The 19,856-nt window shown below is 39.8% G+C and overlaps 1 protein-coding gene across 19 annotated transcripts in view; it reads right to left on the bottom strand.

Annotated features, from left to right (window-relative positions):
• Positions 1-19,791, bottom strand: part of Phf14 (PHD finger protein 14) — a gene marked incomplete at its 5' end in the record, with an annotated part of 271,885 nt that extends 252,094 nt beyond the window's left edge. For all 19 annotated transcript variants that reach the window (XR_001234651.1, XM_013515972.1, XM_013515964.1 and 16 more), the window contains 3 exon segments: positions 4,763-4,907; positions 10,844-11,649; positions 19,681-19,791. Coding sequence is in view for 18 of the 19 variants with exons in the window: in XM_013515972.1 (XP_013371426.1) it covers positions 4,763-4,907; positions 10,844-11,649; positions 19,681-19,791 (1,062 nt within the window).
• Between the last annotated feature and the right edge of the window lie 65 nt (positions 19,792-19,856).

The following is a 19,856-nucleotide window of genomic DNA, read 5'->3' as shown; positions in this document are numbered from 1 at the left end:
AAAAAAAAAAAAAAAGAAAATTATAAAACTGTGAGGAAATAACACACGAGAAAATCTAGATGACCTTCTGTACGTGGTGACTCTTTAGCTTCAACATTCAAGGGAGGATCCATGGCAGAGATCATTTAAATGTGAGGCTGCCGCCTTGCAGACACACACTGCGAGAACAGATCTGCAAAAGACATGCCTGCTAAAGAACTGCTTTCCAAAATACGTAAGGAACTCTCGAAACTCAACAGCAAGAAATAACATACTCTAATTAAAACTGGATAGAAGATCTCAACTTGACACCTCTTCAACAAAGATACAGATTGCAAGTAAGCGTATGAAAAGATGTTCTATACCATGTCCTGTGTTGTTAGGGAAATACAAACTAAAGCTACAGTAAGAGATCACTATGCCCCGGTCAGAACGGCCAAACTGCAAGAAGGAGCACCACAGCCAGTGCTGACAAGAGTGTGGACCGTGAACAGAACGGAGCAGCCAGTTGCCAGCAACACCATCAGCCGGGGTAAACAAGAGACACTGTGGGTCGGTTTAGTGTCCCGCTTCCCGAAGAAACGCTTTCTGATTTGTTGGAACAACTCTACGGAAGTGTTTTTAGAGGAACTACTGTCAAATTCACCAAAGTCTTATTTTACCTTTTCATAAAATAAAATCCTATCCATTTTATACCTAAATAAAATATTTGCAAATTGCCATACAATTTGTAAAAAGCTGTTTTGTACATTTCTAAAAATACAGTTAATGATTCTGTGCTAAAAGATTTCTCACAAAGAATCATCGTTTGTATCTACACTTACAGAGTAATAACCACTGCTTAGATAATCTTATTTTATGAAGAACGTGAAGGTAGCCTTGAAACGAGTAATTCCTAAACGCAAAGAAAATTTTGCAAGAACAGCCTCAAAGTGAATTTATTAGTATAAAAGATGTTTAAAACCATGAATGCCTTAAAATTTCAAGAACTAAAAAGCAATAAACTACAGTATATGAATATATTCAGAGATAAATGTTTCAGAGCAAGAGTTAATAGCCCCAATGCAATGAACTCACGAGTCATCTATTTTCACCACCAAAGTACACTACGCTTCCTTACCTATTCTTGTAGGAAAATCTGTATGCGACACACGAAGCACTTCTCATGTCCACCACCACACAGCCCTTACACCTTGGAGACAGCCTCACCCCACCTGCTCACGGTCTAGAAAGATGAACCCGCCACACGGAGTCTACAATTCGCTTATACAACTGTATCTTTGCTCTTATGATAAACACGTCTTCCCCAGTGTGACGCAGTGAGATGGCGGAATAGATGTCTCTGCTTCTGTTTCCTCGCCACTCTTGCACTTAAATATTTATATACTCAAGATAATAAAACATGTTATTTAAATAGCAGTTAATGTTCATGTCAAATATATACAGAAAGCTGTTTCCAAATCACTCATCTTCTCTAGGAATAGTAAGTTTAGAGGATACATACAAGCCAGGAAATGCAGAACAGGGTAAAATATTTAAAATCATGACTTTACTCTGAATGAGACAAGCAGGTAACATGAGCCACAGCCGCTGGAAAGCAGGCCGAGGAGGGACTCACGTTGGAGCCCTGTGGCCCCACGGTCCTGGAGTCTGGGCTGGAGAACCGGGGGGAGCGCCCTTGGGATTTTGTTAGGAACCCTTCCTCCGCTGCTGCACGAAAGCGGACTCTCACTTAACTTCCTACTGGTATTACCCTAGAAGGCTCATGAGGAAAGAACATTCACTCAATGACTCGCAAACACTGCACATGGTAAAAATGACTCCTACTGGAAGATGCGTCTGCACTGAGAAGAACAATAAATGCCCGGCAGAACACCTAACGTGGGCTTTCCTGAACGCAGTAACTCTGGCGGGAGATAGCACATACGACCATAAGACTGTAGAAAGATGTGTGGGCTCCTGAACGGAATAAAGCCTCTGGGTCAGGGTGACTCCTTGGAGCCACCTGAGGCAAATCTTGTTTCCTCGCATCACCAACAAATGAATTACACAGCATAGAGACTCACCTCAAGAGGTTAAAAAACCACTCCATTTCCCTATTTAATGAGTAGCAGACTAGCTAGCTTCCAAAACACTGAAAAACACCACACTCGGAAACACGGCTTTCCCTTGGCTCATCTTCCTCTCCTCCTTCTCCCACAAGAACAGGGCTCTGATTTGACTGCTCGGGGCGAGAAAACGACAGTCATTAGCAAGCACTCAAAAAATCTGTGAACTTGAAGCATCATCACAGAGAGCTAAAGGAATGACACACAAAAGCTTTGACGGCGTTACAGACACCAATTTCTGTTTTACTTGAATGGCATTACTACTCAGCTTCAACATCCTATTGACCTGCCTTCGCTTAAAAAGACATTTTAATTGCTTCTAAAACAAATCAAGACTACCTTAGAAAGAAGACAGACTTGCCCCTGAGGCCGCTGGGAGCGGGTCTCCTCCCCTCTCACCCCAAACCCGAGGCCCTGGCTCCAACAAGCCCCGCCCCGCTGTCCTGCCAGCCCCATCACTTCCACAGGCTCAGGACAGACGCGGCCTCCGCTTACGCGGAAGGAGGCTTCTAACTGCCCTCAGGGATCAGTGTCTCCTGCTCTTCGCACTGTCAGAGTCCCCCCAGGTCTGCCAGGCTGGTTTACGTGAACAGGCCGTAAGCAGTGACAGTAAGCGTTCACTTTCGTAACCTGTCCTATTTGGACCCTACCCTAAGTATGTTGTTCTCCTTTCTTCTGCCCCTGCTTCTCTCTGTGCTTTCCATCCACTTGTGAAGCCATGTGACACAGGCATTTCTGTCAGCGAACCTGTTTTCCCACAACTTCTGGGACAGCTCGCCTAGGTGGACACGTAACAGGCGACCCCCGCGTTAGCGTAATTTCCCACACGGTGCACTTCTTCACCTAACCCTAAAACATCATCAGACACGGCTGCGCCCGTTCCGCCCCTGAAACACTTTCTTCAGATCACCACTCACGCTCCGCTCACGGCCAGTGCTCCCCATGTCCTCTGAAACCGAGCGAACTGTCCTCGGAAACTCTCCGCACGCTTTCCTGACGTTCTCCCGCACTCCCTTTAGGTCACCACTCACCTCTCTCGTCATCTCAGAGGACTTTCCTTTCCGGTCTCTTATATACAACTGCCGTCAGTTCACCCAAATCTTCTCGTCCACAGCATTCCCTTTATTCCGGGATCTGCTTTATCTTTCTGCATAGATCTGGCCTGATCCTCACTGTCCGAACTGCGCACCTGGACAGCTGTTGGTCTGTTCATGTGTCATCACTACAGCCTCCTCCACGTGGGAGGACAAAGGGAAGTAAGGCAAGGACACAGAGACTGCTTTGTAGACTCATGGTCTTGACAGGAAAAAATTAACTAGTAAACAAAATCATAACACACAGAAAACAGGAAGGTACCGTCTAAAGCAAGTGCCCAAAGTAACATCACTGGTCATTACAGAAATAAATAACGTTCCCTAATATGATGCTGAGAACACACCGTAACTTTTGTGACTTGCCCGCCATAAGCACAAAACCTATAACCTGCATCTACTCATGGGAAACACATTTAAAAACCTGATAAAAGGACTTTCTAAGGACGGGAAGGGGAGGGGAGGGGAGGAGGGAGAGAGGAAGCAAGCAAGCAAACTTGTCCTATATTCTTTAAATACCAATGGTGTGAAACACCAAAACTCAGGATTATTCCAGATCAAAGGTAACCAAACAGACACAACTGAAGCAATGCCCAAGTCCGGATTTTACTTTGTTAGAAATGACAAATACTGCCTGTAGCTTACATAAGGGTCTTCTATCAGTGGTGTTTGTAAGAGATGACCCTTGTTCTTAGTACATAAAGCACTCTCGTTCTTAGGAATACATACAGAGGGAGAGAGAGAGAAGACTATGTCCACAGTTTACATTGAAGTTAAAAAAAATCATTACATGAAAGAAAAGATAAAGCAAATACAGTAAAATGTTACCATTTGGAAAACCCTTGCAAAGAATATATAGAAATTGTATTATTCCTGTAAGTTTTCCATAAGTCAGAAATTATGTCATCATAAATTTCTGAAGTGAAAATTCAGTATTAAAAGGTTCAAAAATTATAATAAGGAAAATGGTATTTTCTCTCTTTTTTTTCTGTCTCTTTGAGACAAGGCTTTGCTGGGCAATTCAGGCAGGCCATGAAGTCACTTTGTAGCCCAGACTGGCCTTCAATTCACAGAGATCCTCCTGCCTCAGCATCCAAGTGCTGGGATTACAAGCATGTGCCACCACGCCCACCAGGAAAAGAATACTTCAACATTCAATTTTCACAAGAGTGGTTCCTGGTTCAGATTTTACAACATGATCGCAAAAAAAGAAGTGATCTCTATTATAAATTCTCCTTTCAAATTCAAAATTTAAAAAAGTAACTACAAAAAAAAGAACTAGTGTAACAGTGACCGACCTAGAAAGCAAGTTTTTTACGAATACTATCTATTGGACTAACTTTGTTTCTACTTCTCATTTTATTTAAGAACTAAAAACAAATATCAGGAAGGAAAACATAGTAACACTGGTGTTTAGAGATATACTGTTTTCCACACTGAGGTAACCTGAAAAATACACCACACTCAAGGATACTGCATTAGGTCCACTGAAGCACCATGAAACATCAGAGAAAAAAACCTAGGAATAGTATAAACACAAAAAACTGTGGGTCAGCCATTTGCAAAAGCAGACAGACAGAGTACCTTCGTGGACTGTGATGCCGCAGTTGTCACACTGAATTATCTCATCGGCGTCCTCGCTGTTATCTCCCAGACAGACACAGCAAATCAGGATGTGGTCCATCTTTTGAGAACTCCAGTTCTGACTCTTCTCAAGAATCAGCGAGTCCTGACATTAAAATATATGGAAAGCACATTAGAGTTAAACAGTCACTTCAACAAGTACAACCCTCGTTATAAATTATGTTTAAGTATCTTTACACTTGCAGATTTGTCACTTTTCCCATTCTTTTAATAATTTCAACGTACAAAACACTTGACAACCATACTTCCTTATCAAAGGACTTCTAATCACCCTCTCAAATTTTTACTTCTCCGCAAGCTCCGCATTTTCTCTCCTCTATGAAAAAAACAGCACAAGTGCCTGCCTGGCAAGTACAAGGTCCTGAGTTCAATTCCCAGCACCAAAAAAAGAAAAAAACAGGCAAGCAAACAAGTCTTTAGTCTCCCTTGTCATTCTGCTTTTTCTCTTTAAACTAGAAGAAAAAATTAACCCACAATTATGAATTCTACAGATGAATTTTAAAGGTGTGAGTGTACCTAACACTTTGGGATCGTTTCCTGCTTCCTAAGAAAGACAAGACATACATAAATGAAACAGGAAGAAATAAGTTCAAGGTAACGTATGTGCAAGTGCGCAATTACTGGATGATACATCAGTGACAGCCTGGGTAGGTATATCTGCATACACAGGCACAAAAAAATCATCTACATAAGGTTCTGAGTTGTCCAGCTGCTAGAAAAACTATTCTATTGGGTTTATGTCAAGAAGTATCTAGTGTTGCCAGGCATGTTGGTGCATACATATAATCCCAGCACTCAGGAGGCTGAGGCAGGAGGATCCCTGCAAGTTCAGGGCAGCCTGGGCTACAAAGTGAGTTCAAGACTATTCGAAACTGCACAGTGAGACTTTGTCTCAAAAAGACAAAAGAAAGTATCTAGTGCAAACTGGTAACAAAGATATCTAGCTACACAGAGACCCTGTCTCAAAAAAAAAAAAGCTATCTAGCTAGTTATAATGTAGAAAGGTTCAGCAGGGCCAGGGTGGGAGCTCCATGCCTGACCGAGCAGTAAGTGCCTCAACAAGGACTGTCAGAATTGTGAAATGCTAGAACATCAAGCGTGCCGGGTGTCCATTTGGATAAAATACCAAGAGTAGACTCCCCGGTGCAACAGTGTAAGCGGCCAGCAGTGACTGTTGAGCACATTACAATTTGTTCCATGAGGATGAGACTAAAAAAAAATATAAAATTCCGAGAGATAAGAATCTTGTTTTCATTGAATCCTTTTGCACTACAGTTTTACACTTGACTAAGAAAATTGTTCCTGTCATACCTAACAGATTGACCTTAATATTACATATAATAGATGTAACTCCAGCACGCTGGGAGACTAAGGCAGGAGGATCACCAGGTTCGATCACAGATTGGGGAACTTAGTGACTTAACCAGATCCTGTCTCAAATATAAAAAACGGAAAAATAGCTGGAGACACAGCTTCAGGCAGAGATGCTGGACTCAATTCCCAGCAGCACAAAACAAAGAGATGGCACGGTGAACCTCACCATGTTCAAAAACAAAATATATGAGTTCCACACCATACATTCACGAAAGGCACTTTGTTCCATGTTAATACTTTCTGTATTTTATAGTCTCTGAAACTCTACATCCAAACGAAACATGTGGAGTCAACATTTCAGTACCAATTTGTAAATGAAACTTGAAAACACCTGAGGTCAGAATTAATAGTATTTTTCAAATATATTTTGTTAGTAACATCTACAACTGCAGTTTACCTGTAAAATAAATCAGAAAAGAATGCAACAGTCAACAAGCAGTTAAGGTCATTTCTCCTGCGAATTCTAGTGCTTCAAAGGTTTGGCATCTTATTTCTCTTTGTTATAAAACCAAACTACTCTAAAGTGAACAGATAACAAAGCTAATAAAGCTGAAAAAAAGTCGGTAAGAAAAATGTGTATTTTATTGTACCTTGGTACAGTAAAAAAACGAAAATCGGCCCAGATTTTCACACCATTAGCCAACAGCATTTGACTTAAAGTAAAACATCCTTGGATTTCATTCTCTCCTCTTACTTACTACTAGCTGTAGAAATTCAAAGGCGCAGCTTCCTCACAGGTAAAATGAGGATGATAAAGACAACACCTACATCATAAGGTGATTATGAGAATAAAATATGTGGCAAGGGCATCTCTGGCCATGCTAGGTACTCAGTAAATGTTCACTACCTCCTTCATTTCCTCTGAACTACTTCTAGCTGGTACAAGGAGAAATTTGAACTGACAACTTATTACACTGGGAGGTCTCCCTTAGAGCCATAGAAGAATAATGACAAGCCTCCATGAGCACTAATAATTTGAATGCTACCCTAAGTCCAAAAAGAGATGTTTTTCTTAGTATATCATATCTAGGTTAAACAATCCACAGACGAGGAAGCAACCTAACGAACGCCATGATTTGACAACTAAGAGACTCCCATTAATGGACTCTGCTGACATTCCTCTGGGGGAATTCAACTATCCAGCCCGGAAAGAGGGCTTGCCATTGGAGAAAAAATTTCCATGGGGCAGAAAAAACAGCATCACTGGCCAGCTCTAATTATTCTATTTTCCTATTTTGCTCAAAAAAACAGTAAGCTTCTAAATTGTACGCCTGCACCAATTTCTCTATATAGTTATCACTTAGAGACTACAAGTACACCAAACTACCTGGTCTTCCTGGGCCTGACTCCCAGCACATGAAACTCTTGCTAGAAATGTAATGCAAAGAGCGAAATTTGGGAAACTAGACCCATTACTCCCTTAAAAGGTGGGCAGAAAATGCTTCAATGGGAAAATTTAAATACACCCTTTGAAAAAAGTCTTTTTAATAAAGCAAAATAAGTTTAAGCATACTTATGATTAAATAAGTACAAAATCCAATTTGTTACCAATTTTTCTTAGCATATTTCTCAAAATATCTTTCATGGGAAAATTGTTAAGCTACAGTTTTTTTTTTCCCCCTTTGGTCTTTTGAGACAGGGTCTCACTCAGCAGTTCAGGATGGCCTTGAGCTCACTTTGTAGCCCAACTCTCAAAGATCCTCCTGCCTCAACCTCCCAAGTGCTGAGATTACAGGTGTGTGCCACCATGTTAAGGTTCTTAACACAAAATCTTAAATATATGGCTTTACATAAAAACCAAAATCAGAAAAGTGAGTTTTGTATGACTGGAGTTATCACCCAGAAAATAACTATTATTATAATGAATGGAATCTAATATTATTTTTACATAAGCAGAATAAATGGGGTACTACAGTAACAAATCAATGACTTGTTTCATTTTTTTCCCTTGGAAAAAAAGAAATTAATCTTTACCCCACAAATGTTAATACTGTCCAATGTTTTTCCATGGAATCTAAAATATGTTTAGCATCCACCGATACAAGTATTCCACAAAGATGACTGCAAATGATATATAAAATGGGCTAAATTTCACCTAATTTATGTTTGTAATTAATGAAAGGAAATTCCAATACACTTCTATAAAACAAACCAGAATAAAAGGTGAGAAAAAAATTAGCATGCCAATAATTCTTTGAGCTTTTGAAGAAGTTTAAATTTTTAAGAGTCTCAAATAATTACTTGTACATATCACTGGGGAAAACTAGTATGCAAGATCTCTCTGTATTATTTTATTACAATTGACTGTGAGTTACAAGATCTCAAAATTAAGTTTCTTTAATATCGAGGATGGTAATGATATTTGCAATATTAGAAATTAAAATGGAGATAATTTACAAAAAAATAACACTTGTACAATGTCAAGAAACTGATTTTTGTTCATGTGTTTTTTGAGACAGGGGCTTGTTATGTAGTTCAGGCAGGACCTGAACTATGTATCCTCGGCAGGCCTTGAATTCATGGTGATCCTTCCATCTGAGCCTCCCCTGACAGCTGGGATTGCAGGTGTGCGCCACCATGCCTAGTTTTCACCATCCCCAGTACAAAGTGGTATTTAAAGCTTAAAAGAACAGTAATACTTCAAATATATTCAACTACACACTTATTAGCAATCTAACAAGTATTTAGCAAACATGACAGGCTAAGCTAAACAGAAAGCTCAAGATACAAACACTGGCCATGAGGCAACTAAAAAATTAACTTTAGTCATTTTTTTAACAAAACCAAGATGTATGAATAGAAAATTCAGAAATGTAACAATCTAAATTGATTCATTTTTAATTAAAATTTCATATCTACTTGTAAACAGAACTAGAAGCATCAAAAAACACTAAAGAGTGAATAACACAGTTGTAAGGACAAAGTTATCAAACTTTCAGGTAGAGTGTTATTCTGAAGGAAATTTACTTTTCATAAATTCTGCTACATGGGCACTTTTATAAAGGGTGCTTCAAAATCTACTTCCTGACATGTCTGGGAACTATTAACCTAAACACACAGAAGGTCTCATAATTGACTAGTATAAATTAAAAAAAAAAAATAGTGCATGTGGCCCTCAAGTGCATCATAAAAGTTAGTCTAAAACTTCTTAAGCAGTATATTATGAAGAGATAATGTATATACATTTTATGTGGCAAACTTCTAAATAAATGCAGGTGTCCCCCCCAAACTTTAGCATACATCTAAACCACACTGCCTCTATTATTAGCTAGACTACTTTTGTATCAGCCTAACAAAAATGGAGAAAGAGATGTTACTCAAGAGTAAACATTTAGTAAATGCAGACTGTTAAGTGCTATCAAGTCAACTGAACACAAGCCTACATTAAAACCTTAACAACCAGATTTTTATACTTCCGCTTCCCTGAGGTAACGTTAGTAATATGGAACAGCTTGTGCTATACCATCAAAAATGCATTATAGTCTTAACGATACATTTCCTTTACTTAAGAACAGGATGGCACTGGAGGCAGGCAACATTCTTCATAGGAAAGTGGGAAACCTAAAAGTTAATCAATATTTACTACATAAACTGTTTCATCTCCACCGGCATATGACTCCTGATAGCCTGCCATAAATTTTGGTTAAAAAAAAATTATGCAATTTTGTATAAAAATTAAAGCAGATAAGCATTCCTACGAAATACTTATAAAAACATGAAAGAATAAAGCATTATAAGGGAACTCTACTAGTTTCAGATACTTCAATGATAGAAAAAAAAAAGCAGGTGGTAAAGAAGTAAATTTTGGTGATAAAACGTTAACAGAAACGACAGAATTATTACAGTTCTACGTGTGTTGTAACGGACACACCTCCACGTATGACAAGTGGATCTTCTGAAGAAAAACATGTACATAAACACACAGACAGACATAAATGCGTTGGGCTGAAGGCTCTTGCACGTTGGCATCTCTGGACCAAAAGGACAGACCTAACTTTCAGTAGCAGAACTTCGAGCAGCAGAACTGAGCCATTACTGTAGCTTTATTATAGAAATGTTTGTTCTATGATGGAAACTTTTTTTCTCATTTCTTTGTGGAGACAATTCTTTCCCTAAATACGCGTGAACAAAGTGTGTATTTACTCCATACATGCACAGCAGGACTTGGTGGCTACACTGATGATGAGTGCTGCAACCGGGAAAGAAGGTAAGGGCTCTAACACGTGTGTCTAAAAGGCCATTAAGCTGTCTACTGTCCTGCTCCAAAGTACTCTGAAACTCTACATTTTAGGTGGCTATGGAAGAAAGGTGACCTGATTTCCCGAATCAACTCAGTACCATTCAGCAGTGCTTTGAATACTCGGGAGAGGGATTAAAAAGTGCGCCGGAAACATCTACGATTCCGCGTCTACAGCTATGAAAATGCGTCTCCAGACACTTCTCGAGGACGGAGACTGCGAGGCCCTGCGGAACGGTGACAAGGAGTGCTCAGGAAGGGTCTGCTGAGTAAATGTTACATTCGGGGCTCGCACTCACGCCCACAGCTACACAGGACTTTAAGGAAGCCACTTAATGGAATGAGCAGAGTGACTCAGAGAACTCCCTTTCCCCAGACAGACAGAGATCAGAAAACCCGGGGTGCTCTACCTCGTTGCTCTTGCTCTGAGACAGTGCCAGGCTATCATTGGTTAGCTCCTCATCATCAGCACTGTTCCTGCTAAGAGCTTTGCTCTTCTTCTTCCTGCAGCCCGCCTCGCTGGCGGGGCTGCTGTGGTCCTCGTCGTGGCCCTCCTCGTTCTCGTCTTCGTCACTCCCACTGCCCTCGTCCTCGTCCTCCTCGTTGTCCCCGTCACTGCCCTCCTTCTGGGACGCCGACCGGCCTTTCCTCTTCACCGCAGCGGGCCGCCAGTCGTTGTCATCCTCACTGTCGTAGTCGTCCATGTCGTTCAGCTCCTCCATGGACACAAAATCCAGAAGCGGGCGGTTGCGGCGCAGATTCCACTTCTTGGGCTCACTGGCTTGCTCCTCCGTGGCGGTGGCGGCGGCGGGCGCGGGCAGGGGCGTGCCGACGGCGGGAGGGCTGGTGGCCGGTGCGGAGGGGGCCGCGGAAGCAGCCGCGCTATCAGACACTGCTGCTTTTTCCTTTTCCTTCTCTCTTTCCTTCTCTTTCTCTTTTTCCCTCTCTTTTTCTTTCTCTTTCTCTTTCTCCTTCTCCTTCTCCCTCTTCTTTCTAGGTCTCTCTCCATGATCCTCTTCCTCCTTCTTCTCCACTTTGATTAACTGCTTGTCGGGTGACAGTACTTCCTCCTCGGAAGAATTTTTCAGTGGTTCCTCTTTGACTTTAACATCTTCATTCAGTTCTTCCTCTAAAACATTTTCTTCAGAATCACTACAGGAGCCTTCTCCACTGTCCTTTGAAGGGTCTTCACTTCCATTACCACTCCCTTCAGAATCTGTCAAAAATATGAGAAAAAAAAACCACACATATGTATATACATACACACACACACACACAACGCTGACACAAATGAAACCACCAAAGTCGGTAACTTGCAAAACAATATAAACAACTTTAAGTCAAAAAATGGTAGACATTCCCAATCTGACTAAATAATAAATCAATGAAGTTGGTATAATGGTTTGAATTCAATAGAGCACTAATGAAGATGTCTAGAACTACATTAAAATATTTTTTTAAAAAAGAGCACTATTCTGTGTCATATAGCTCATGCTATATCTGGTACCCTGAGGTAACTTTTTTCTAAAAGTAAATGGGCCTTCTGAAAAACTGGAACGTTTGATTTTAACTTACTAGTAATATAATACAGAAAAACTGTGTCTACTTGTACCTCTTCCTTTTATTAAGTATATGGCTTATAAGTAACGAGTCACATCCAAAACAAGATAAATCTGCCCACCTACAAACTGTTTCATTTACTTTAATCTTAACCTACCAAAATAGGCAGAGGTGTTTATAATCAATTTGTGCCACATTCCTAATATACAAAAGTCAATTTTAGATCAAGGACATAGGTAAAAACAGACAATGGCAATGACATAGAAAATGGAAGATACAAGAGAAGCTATCACTTTTCCTGCTTATTAGTTCATACTAATAAAAGAGTCACCTACGCTTGCAAAAATTCTAGGCAGTAACTACTATAGGATGTAAAATGGAAGAAGTCGATAAAGAAATGAACACAACTTGGAAATGATAAGCCACAGCAGTCACTGAAAAGACAGACTGGAGGCCACGGAGCTTCCACTGGCCTCTTCCTAGCAAGCTTCCTCCACCCCTGCCTACAGCAGCCAAGTCCTCGCTTCAACGCTGCTCAGTGGCCGCCCAGGCCTCCTTCACGCCCAGTCAAATACATAAAAATCTAAGATGTTTGGAAGGAAGGATAAATGGGAGTAGGGAAAAGAGGAAGCAGGATTTTATACCAACAGACAAACCTACAGGAAAATGAGAAGAGGGCTATGACAAAGTAGTGAAATAGTCTGTTTCAACCTTGTTAATTTCAACGTGCCTTAACTTCTATAATTAACTGGGCATTAAGGCTGAAAAAAGTCTGTAAGTGGTGTCTGGTGTCTAAGACACCTCAGGTATCTTATACAAATGCCTGGCAACAAAAATACCCTACAAGATAAATCACACCTGTAATAAAAACACTTAACAGATGGTGACTGACCCTACGAAATCAACATCAACCTACAGATAATCACCTAGGTATCCACGGCTTACTCGGAAGTGTTCGGAAAACGTATTTCCATCCTAAACAATCTTGCACAGGACAGACAGGCAATATTGCAGGTCAACAGTTCTCTACCTGAAACCTGTGATGCCAGTGTGTTTCAAAATTCAGAATTACTGTAGAAGAGTAGCATGGTACAGTACACTAACACCCCCAGTGAATCCTATGTTGAAACACAGTATTTCTGCAGCACAAAGTGTAAAACACTTCCCAGTGCAACTGAGAAGCACTACAAATAAACTTTGTGCCAAACTTAGGGAATATTTTTGGACTTCTGAACTCCTTGAATTTCAGAGTGTGGGCCCATGATCATTCACAAACAGGTGACCAGCTTCCAGTCCAAGAATTCTACAATTATTAACGAAGTTTTGACGTTTCAAGTTACTCACAAACCCAAGAGACTAAGAAAACTCACCTAGGCTAAAACAAACAAGAATTTCTATGTAGTTTTTGTTTTGTTTTGTTTTGTTTTGGGTTTTTTGAGACAGGGTCTCACTATGCAGTTCAGGCTGGCCTTCAGCTCACTTTGTAGCCCAGGCTGGTCTCGAACTTGAACTTGTAACCTTCTTCCTGCCTCAGCCTCCGGAGTGCTGGGACTACAGGCTTGTGTTACCATGCCCAGCTATGTAGTTTTAAATAATAATAATCAGAGCTGACTTAACATTTCAAAGCCAAAGAAAGATCTCTTGTACACAATGACTAAAAACAACTAAAACACAAGCTATGCTATAATTAAGATAGCTAGATGGGGATAAAAGAAAAGTGAGACGGATTTTCTAGAAATCATGAGAGATACAAAAGTACGATTAACTGGCGCAGAAGTATGGATGCCTGATCAAAATGGACACCAACCAATCTTGCTGGGACTTGGCAAATTTTATAAAATGTCAGGGATCTGACTTTTGCTTTTGGTTTCCATTGCCAAAGCCAACTAATTAATTTTAAACGCAGAGGTATACTGGCTTCCTTAACTCTGCTTTGGTTTTATAGTTACTCTCAGTAGATGGTTCTATAATCCGCCAGTACTGGGGACTAAACCCAGGGCCTCACACATGCCAGGCAAAGAGCTACATCTCTCTCCAGCCCTTTCTAAATTTTAAACAGGATCTGGATAAGCTGCCCAGGTTAGCCTTGAACCTGAGATCCTCCTATTTCAGCCTCTAACTAGGTATGATTTATAGGCATGCACCATTATGCCCTGGCCCTACAGAGTAATCTTCTTTCATGTGTGTGTTACCGGGGCTTCAACCCGGGGCCTCTGCACTGAGTTACATCCCAGCCCTTTTTTTTTTTTTTTGAGACAGTATCTCACTAAATCACTATGTTGCCCAGCCAGGGCTCGAACTTGCAAGCCTTCTGCCTCACCCATTCCGACTGCTGGAATTGCACACTGCAAGTGCTGGCTTGAGAACAATTACTTTAAATTAATTTAAACGTTTTACAGTTAAGTATTACTAGAAGAATGTGAAATGTTCCCACAAATCCAAACCCTAGTAACTTGCCAAACCCTTCATTCACCAAATGCAACACATTATTACTCGTAGTCTAACTACGGGGAGCAGGAAGACTCCAAACTTTACCTTTCTTTGGTCTCTGAAAAATAACCTCATCTGATTAGTCACTACTTCTTTTTAGAACACGCGCACTTGAAGAATGGGGAAACATAGTATTTATATCCATAGCCAGGTAATGACGAGAAAACAACACTTTTGGCCACCTGTATTTTTATGGGCTGCAAAGACGGAAGTTCCTACTACTACAAAAGCATGGCATAATCTATCATAGCAAATCTATCATCTCTATACCCTGAAACAGAATACAGGATGGAGAAATGAGTCAGATATTTCAAATACAGCTATCTTAGGCAATTTCAAATCTCAAGTAAATTGTGTTACATTAAAAAATTTAAAATTGAAATAGTACTTGTATGTGGTTAAATAAAAGGTAACCTCTCTCAAACATACAATGCATCAGAAACTCTCCAAGCAATACCTATTTCAATTAACAGGCAGTAAAAAAAAAAAAAATTTAGTTATAGGACAAAAACACCAATCTTCAAGAATCCCTTCACAATAACTGATAAAAATTCATCAGTAACGCACACCACCGTCACCAATGCTTAAGTTTTCCGGGTGATAAATATTAAATAACAAAATCATGACCGACTGCTTTATGTTAATTTCACAACATAATTTTTCATCAATTGTATCAAACTGAGCTGTTCTATTAAATGCAACAGGGATCACTATGTGCCGTACAGACATAGTAGGTAACAGACAGATCATCAACCTACTGCTCATTCGGAGTTATCATCGCAGAGCCATCTCCGACTATGCACGGAAGTGTACCTCTTCAACAATCAGCCAGCCAGTCAACACGACTCACTCGACCTTCTGACTCTAGTTCTGCCCCGTGGTTACACTCTCTAAATGTAAATCTAAACCACTCGTTCTCCGGTGGGGACAATTTTCCCCCCTACCCCGGAGTAATGCATCACTGTCTAGTGCCACTGAAGACAAAGGTCGCCACAAGATTGAGGGAGCGTTGCTACATGCCTCTAGCAGACAGGGATGCTGCTAAATATCCTATGATATACACAAGTCTCTACAACAAAGAATTACCCAACACAATACACCAACAGTGCTGAGACTGAGAAACCCTCATCCAGTAATAAAAGCTCTCAATTTCCAGGTATAAGCCATTTACCATACTAAAGAGCACCAGCGCTTTTACTGTTATTTGAGATAGCCTCTGAAAATGTAGTCCAGGCTGGACATGAATTCCCAATCCTCCTGCCTCAGCCTCCCACATACTGGGACTACAGGTATGCACTACCATGCCTACCTTCCTTTTACTATTCTTTTACTCAATTCTCATCCCCCAAAATAAATGACATGTCCAAATTTCACAATTTTAACATTTAGCGTTTCCCCACCCAGACTGCTATTTCTCTAATAAGCCTTCTGCCTCCTTTAGTTCACTGTTTAATTCTTAGCGAATGAAACTGCTCCAGACGAACCTAATGCTAAAGTAATTTAAGACCTGAACTATGCAAGTCATCAATCATCCTTTGTATCACCTGTCATTTTATTTCATTATTATTGTAATAGTACTATTTCACTGTGAATTCTCTGTAATACCTAACAAAACACTAAATAAAGAACAAATGGTCAATGAACATGCTGATCCACTTATTCAAAGCCAGGCTAAGCACAAAGTAACATCAAAGCAAAATACTACAAAAGTCTCAGCCTGACTCCAGTTCAATTATCCTCTGACCATACTATCTAACTAAATTAACTGTGGATCAAGTTTTAAAATTAACCACTTTACTTAAATGGCACAGGCAGGGGAAGCCAGGACACGGCACTGCCATGCTGTCTTGTTTAACGAAGTAACACATGCGCACATCTTTTAAAACATTTTTGCACAGTAGACAACTCAATGTAAGCAAGTCTTGCATCTATCAGCGATCCAAGTTGCAAGCCACTTTAACCAGACTGAACCATGAAACTGACAAAAGCTAACTTTTTGGATCTACAAAACTCTAACTTCATATGGCTGAACCTAACATTTCTACATATGCCTCTTCTGCTGGGTATCATCACAACTGCAATACAGGTATACCATCTCAGGACAAGTTCATTTTAAACATTACTTACTGACTGTCCTCAATCAAAAATGAGAAAGTACTGACTTTACATTTTAGATAAAACTATTTTCCCCTTAACAATGTTCTAAAAATAGAGGCTTATAATTATTAATTTTGTCAGTAATCACTTGCCACTCTTACTGGTAGGTCATCCTTTAGCATTTAGATTTTTTTCTATTTTACTACCTGAGAAGCAAATTATGTAAAATTACATTTATCTGCTGGGGTATTGATAATAATCTTTTCATGTTTTCTGTATGTACTCTCTAAGCCTAACAGAAACACAAATAGTTTTATAATGAAAATTTCAGACTTCAAGATGATGATAAAAAGAAACTAACGCACATGATCACTAGAGGCCACCAATCTATCTTAAGTTCCAGGAAGTCAACAGTTCACTCAAAAAACAGTTCATTCAGGAGAGGTCATTCTGAAAGAAGATATGATCAATCACATGTCTACCTGCTTCTGAACTTCTAGTTTAACTGTGGTTTATGAGGTAAATTGCGAAGTCTTTACTTCTTGGGGATTTTTTCGTTTTTTGAGACAGGGTCTCCTTATGCAGTTCAGGCTAGCCTTGAATTCACTATGTAGCTCAGGCTGGAATTCAGTAATCATCCTGCCTCAGCCTCCAAGTGCTGGGATTATAGGTGAGTGCCACCACGTTCAGAATGATTTATAAGGCAGACTGGGATCCCACAACTGCAACCTGTTTTAAAAGCAGTTATCAACCTAACAGCTTATTTCCTACAAGACTTCAACTAGATATAGTTATCTCAAACAGCAAAGGTTAAAATAGAAACATTGGTAATACCAAGGCAGACATCTCTGCTATAAGAAACACTAATGTTCCTTAATCAAAATATAGAAAATATGGCCCAATTTCTTTGACTATGAATCAGTTTAAACAAAATCATTTTCTGCTAATTTCCTTTTTACAGTAATATACCAAGAACTACACAAATAAATTTGTGATTTTAGACCGTAGGTCACAAATTTAAAACCCTCAAGGACCAGGGAAGTATACTGTAAGTGCAGCAAAATAGGTATGACACGACAGGAAGGACAGGAAGTTATGTATTTCTTAGTGTTTTTATGCACCTAACAAAACTCATCCTGTAAGTAATAGTACTCTTCAAATACGGCTTGGATTTAATGTCAGGAATCTCTACTTAGCTTGATACCATAAATTATTTTAATAGAGTAGTATATATTTGTATAATCAGATTGTTTTATCTTTTATAAAGTAATGTCTGTTAATGAATTCTACTCAGATAAAGAAAAAATTAGCCATCAGAATTTATAGTCACAGAATTAATTTTAGAATACTTAAACTAAGTTTTAGACTTTAACCCATAACGGCATCTGTAAAAATTCTTAACTGTTGAGGCCTACCTATTTTTGTTTACAACCTTACTAACAAATCAAAACCACAGTCCAGCCACGAGGATGTTTTTCTCTTCAGGTCTTCTCCACTACAACTAAGACTTGTGATTTACCTCTTGTCTTTCCCCTTCCTTTCCCTTCTTTGAAAATACCAAGCATCACTAAATGGGAGACAAAGTACTGAGAAGCAAAGGTTAAACTAGTTAATCAAGATAAACATCAACTTTTGATTGCTGTGAGTAAACTCAATTAGTAACCACAATCTCCAAGTACTTTGAGTTTAAGATTACATCTACGCATTCTTAAAATCTAATGGTGAAAAGAATTATGGAGTCAAACACACTGGATCCACTACTGCCTGAGGAATCTTATGCAAATTCTTTAAACTTAGTACCCTCATTACTTATAAATACTGTCTCCTTTATTGAATTATCGTAAAAGTTAAATGAGATTAATGTCAACAACAGTTCCCAGCAAATCATAAGGCAAATTCTGTTTGGTGATGCTACTAAAAGTAAGGGTAACACAATACACTAATTTTATCTCTTATCCCTAGCAGGGAAAAAACAAAAGCAAAGAAGAACCGGAGGGAGAGATGACTAAACTCTCTGAAAGATACTTAAAAACTGTCATAGGGGGCCCAGGGTTTAGCTCAGCGACACAGCGCCTGCCTGGCAAGCGCAAGGTCCCGAGTTCGATTCCCGTCACCAATAAATAAATAAATAACTGTCAGATAAGCTGGAAATGCACCCCAAAGGGAGAGCACTTGCTTAGCATACAGACCTGCGTTTCACGCCCAGCCCTGGGTTCCACCCCTACCACTGCAAGGCAAAAGGAAGTTGTACAGGGGATGAAATACTTCAGGCTTTCGTTTTTTTCCTTATCTAAATTTCCAAAAAAGGGGGCAGATTACAAATAATTTTTATTATGTCCACTTGCATATGAAATATCTAAAAGGAGTTTGTGTTTTTCAGTCTTAATTAAAACTACATATTATTTATACACATGAGATACACTAAGCAAGAGACAAAGTATTTTTCTTTGTCTTCCAATTCCACGTAATGTGAATGTATGACCTCTTAAAATGTGTTTTTAAAATCACTAAATATAAGAAGGGAACAAGCACGCACACTTTATTAAGAGTGCTAACAGACAAAAGGCAAACACTCCTCAGAAGGTGCAGAGAGAACTGAAAAGATAAAACACTGATCAGGCGCTACATGGTTCACGGTACTCTTAGAATATTCTACTTCAGGGTATCTCTTGACTCTCCTCTGTGAAATAAGCACAAACGTAACTTACGGTGCAGAACAGAGGAAATGTGTTTGTAACTATCGAAAAGACCCTTCCCTCCTTGCTAATTATCTGCGGATCAATGAAAACAGAAGCAGTAATCGGATCTAGTGACTGGATCTTAGGAAAACAGGCAAAATCAAAAGGTCAGAATAAAACAGTAAAGATTGTTCCCCCACTTCCAATAGGAGTTTTAATCAAAACCGATTCTTTAAAAAAAAAGTAGAAAAGCAAGCCCAACTCCAGAAAGCTGGGAAAGGGCAAAAGAAAGGAAACACTGGGGCTGGGGATTTAGCTCAGCGGCACAGCGCCTGCCTGGCAAGCGCAAGGTCGTGAGTTCGAGTCCCGGTACCGGAAAAAACCAAAAAAAAAAAAATAATAATAATAAAGGAAACATTTACCTGAAGCATCTCCAACTTTAAAATCACTGTCATCTGAACTATCATAATCGAGAGCCTCTAGAAGAGAAGCTGCCAGAGGCTTCACCTGCCTCCTCTTGGAGCTGCGATCCACTGTTAAGAGAAAACACGTCCAGGGTCACTCGGGGGCGCCCCCGCGGGCACAGCGGCGGCGGGGG

This window comes from Chinchilla lanigera, unplaced genomic scaffold (genome assembly GCF_000276665.1).
Source record: "Chinchilla lanigera isolate Chin_1 unplaced genomic scaffold, ChiLan1.0 scaffold00031, whole genome shotgun sequence".
NCBI classification, from domain to species: domain Eukaryota; kingdom Metazoa; phylum Chordata; class Mammalia; order Rodentia; family Chinchillidae; genus Chinchilla; species Chinchilla lanigera.
Note: the sequence above shows the minus strand (reverse complement) of the source record. Positions and strands in the feature narration are given on the sequence as shown.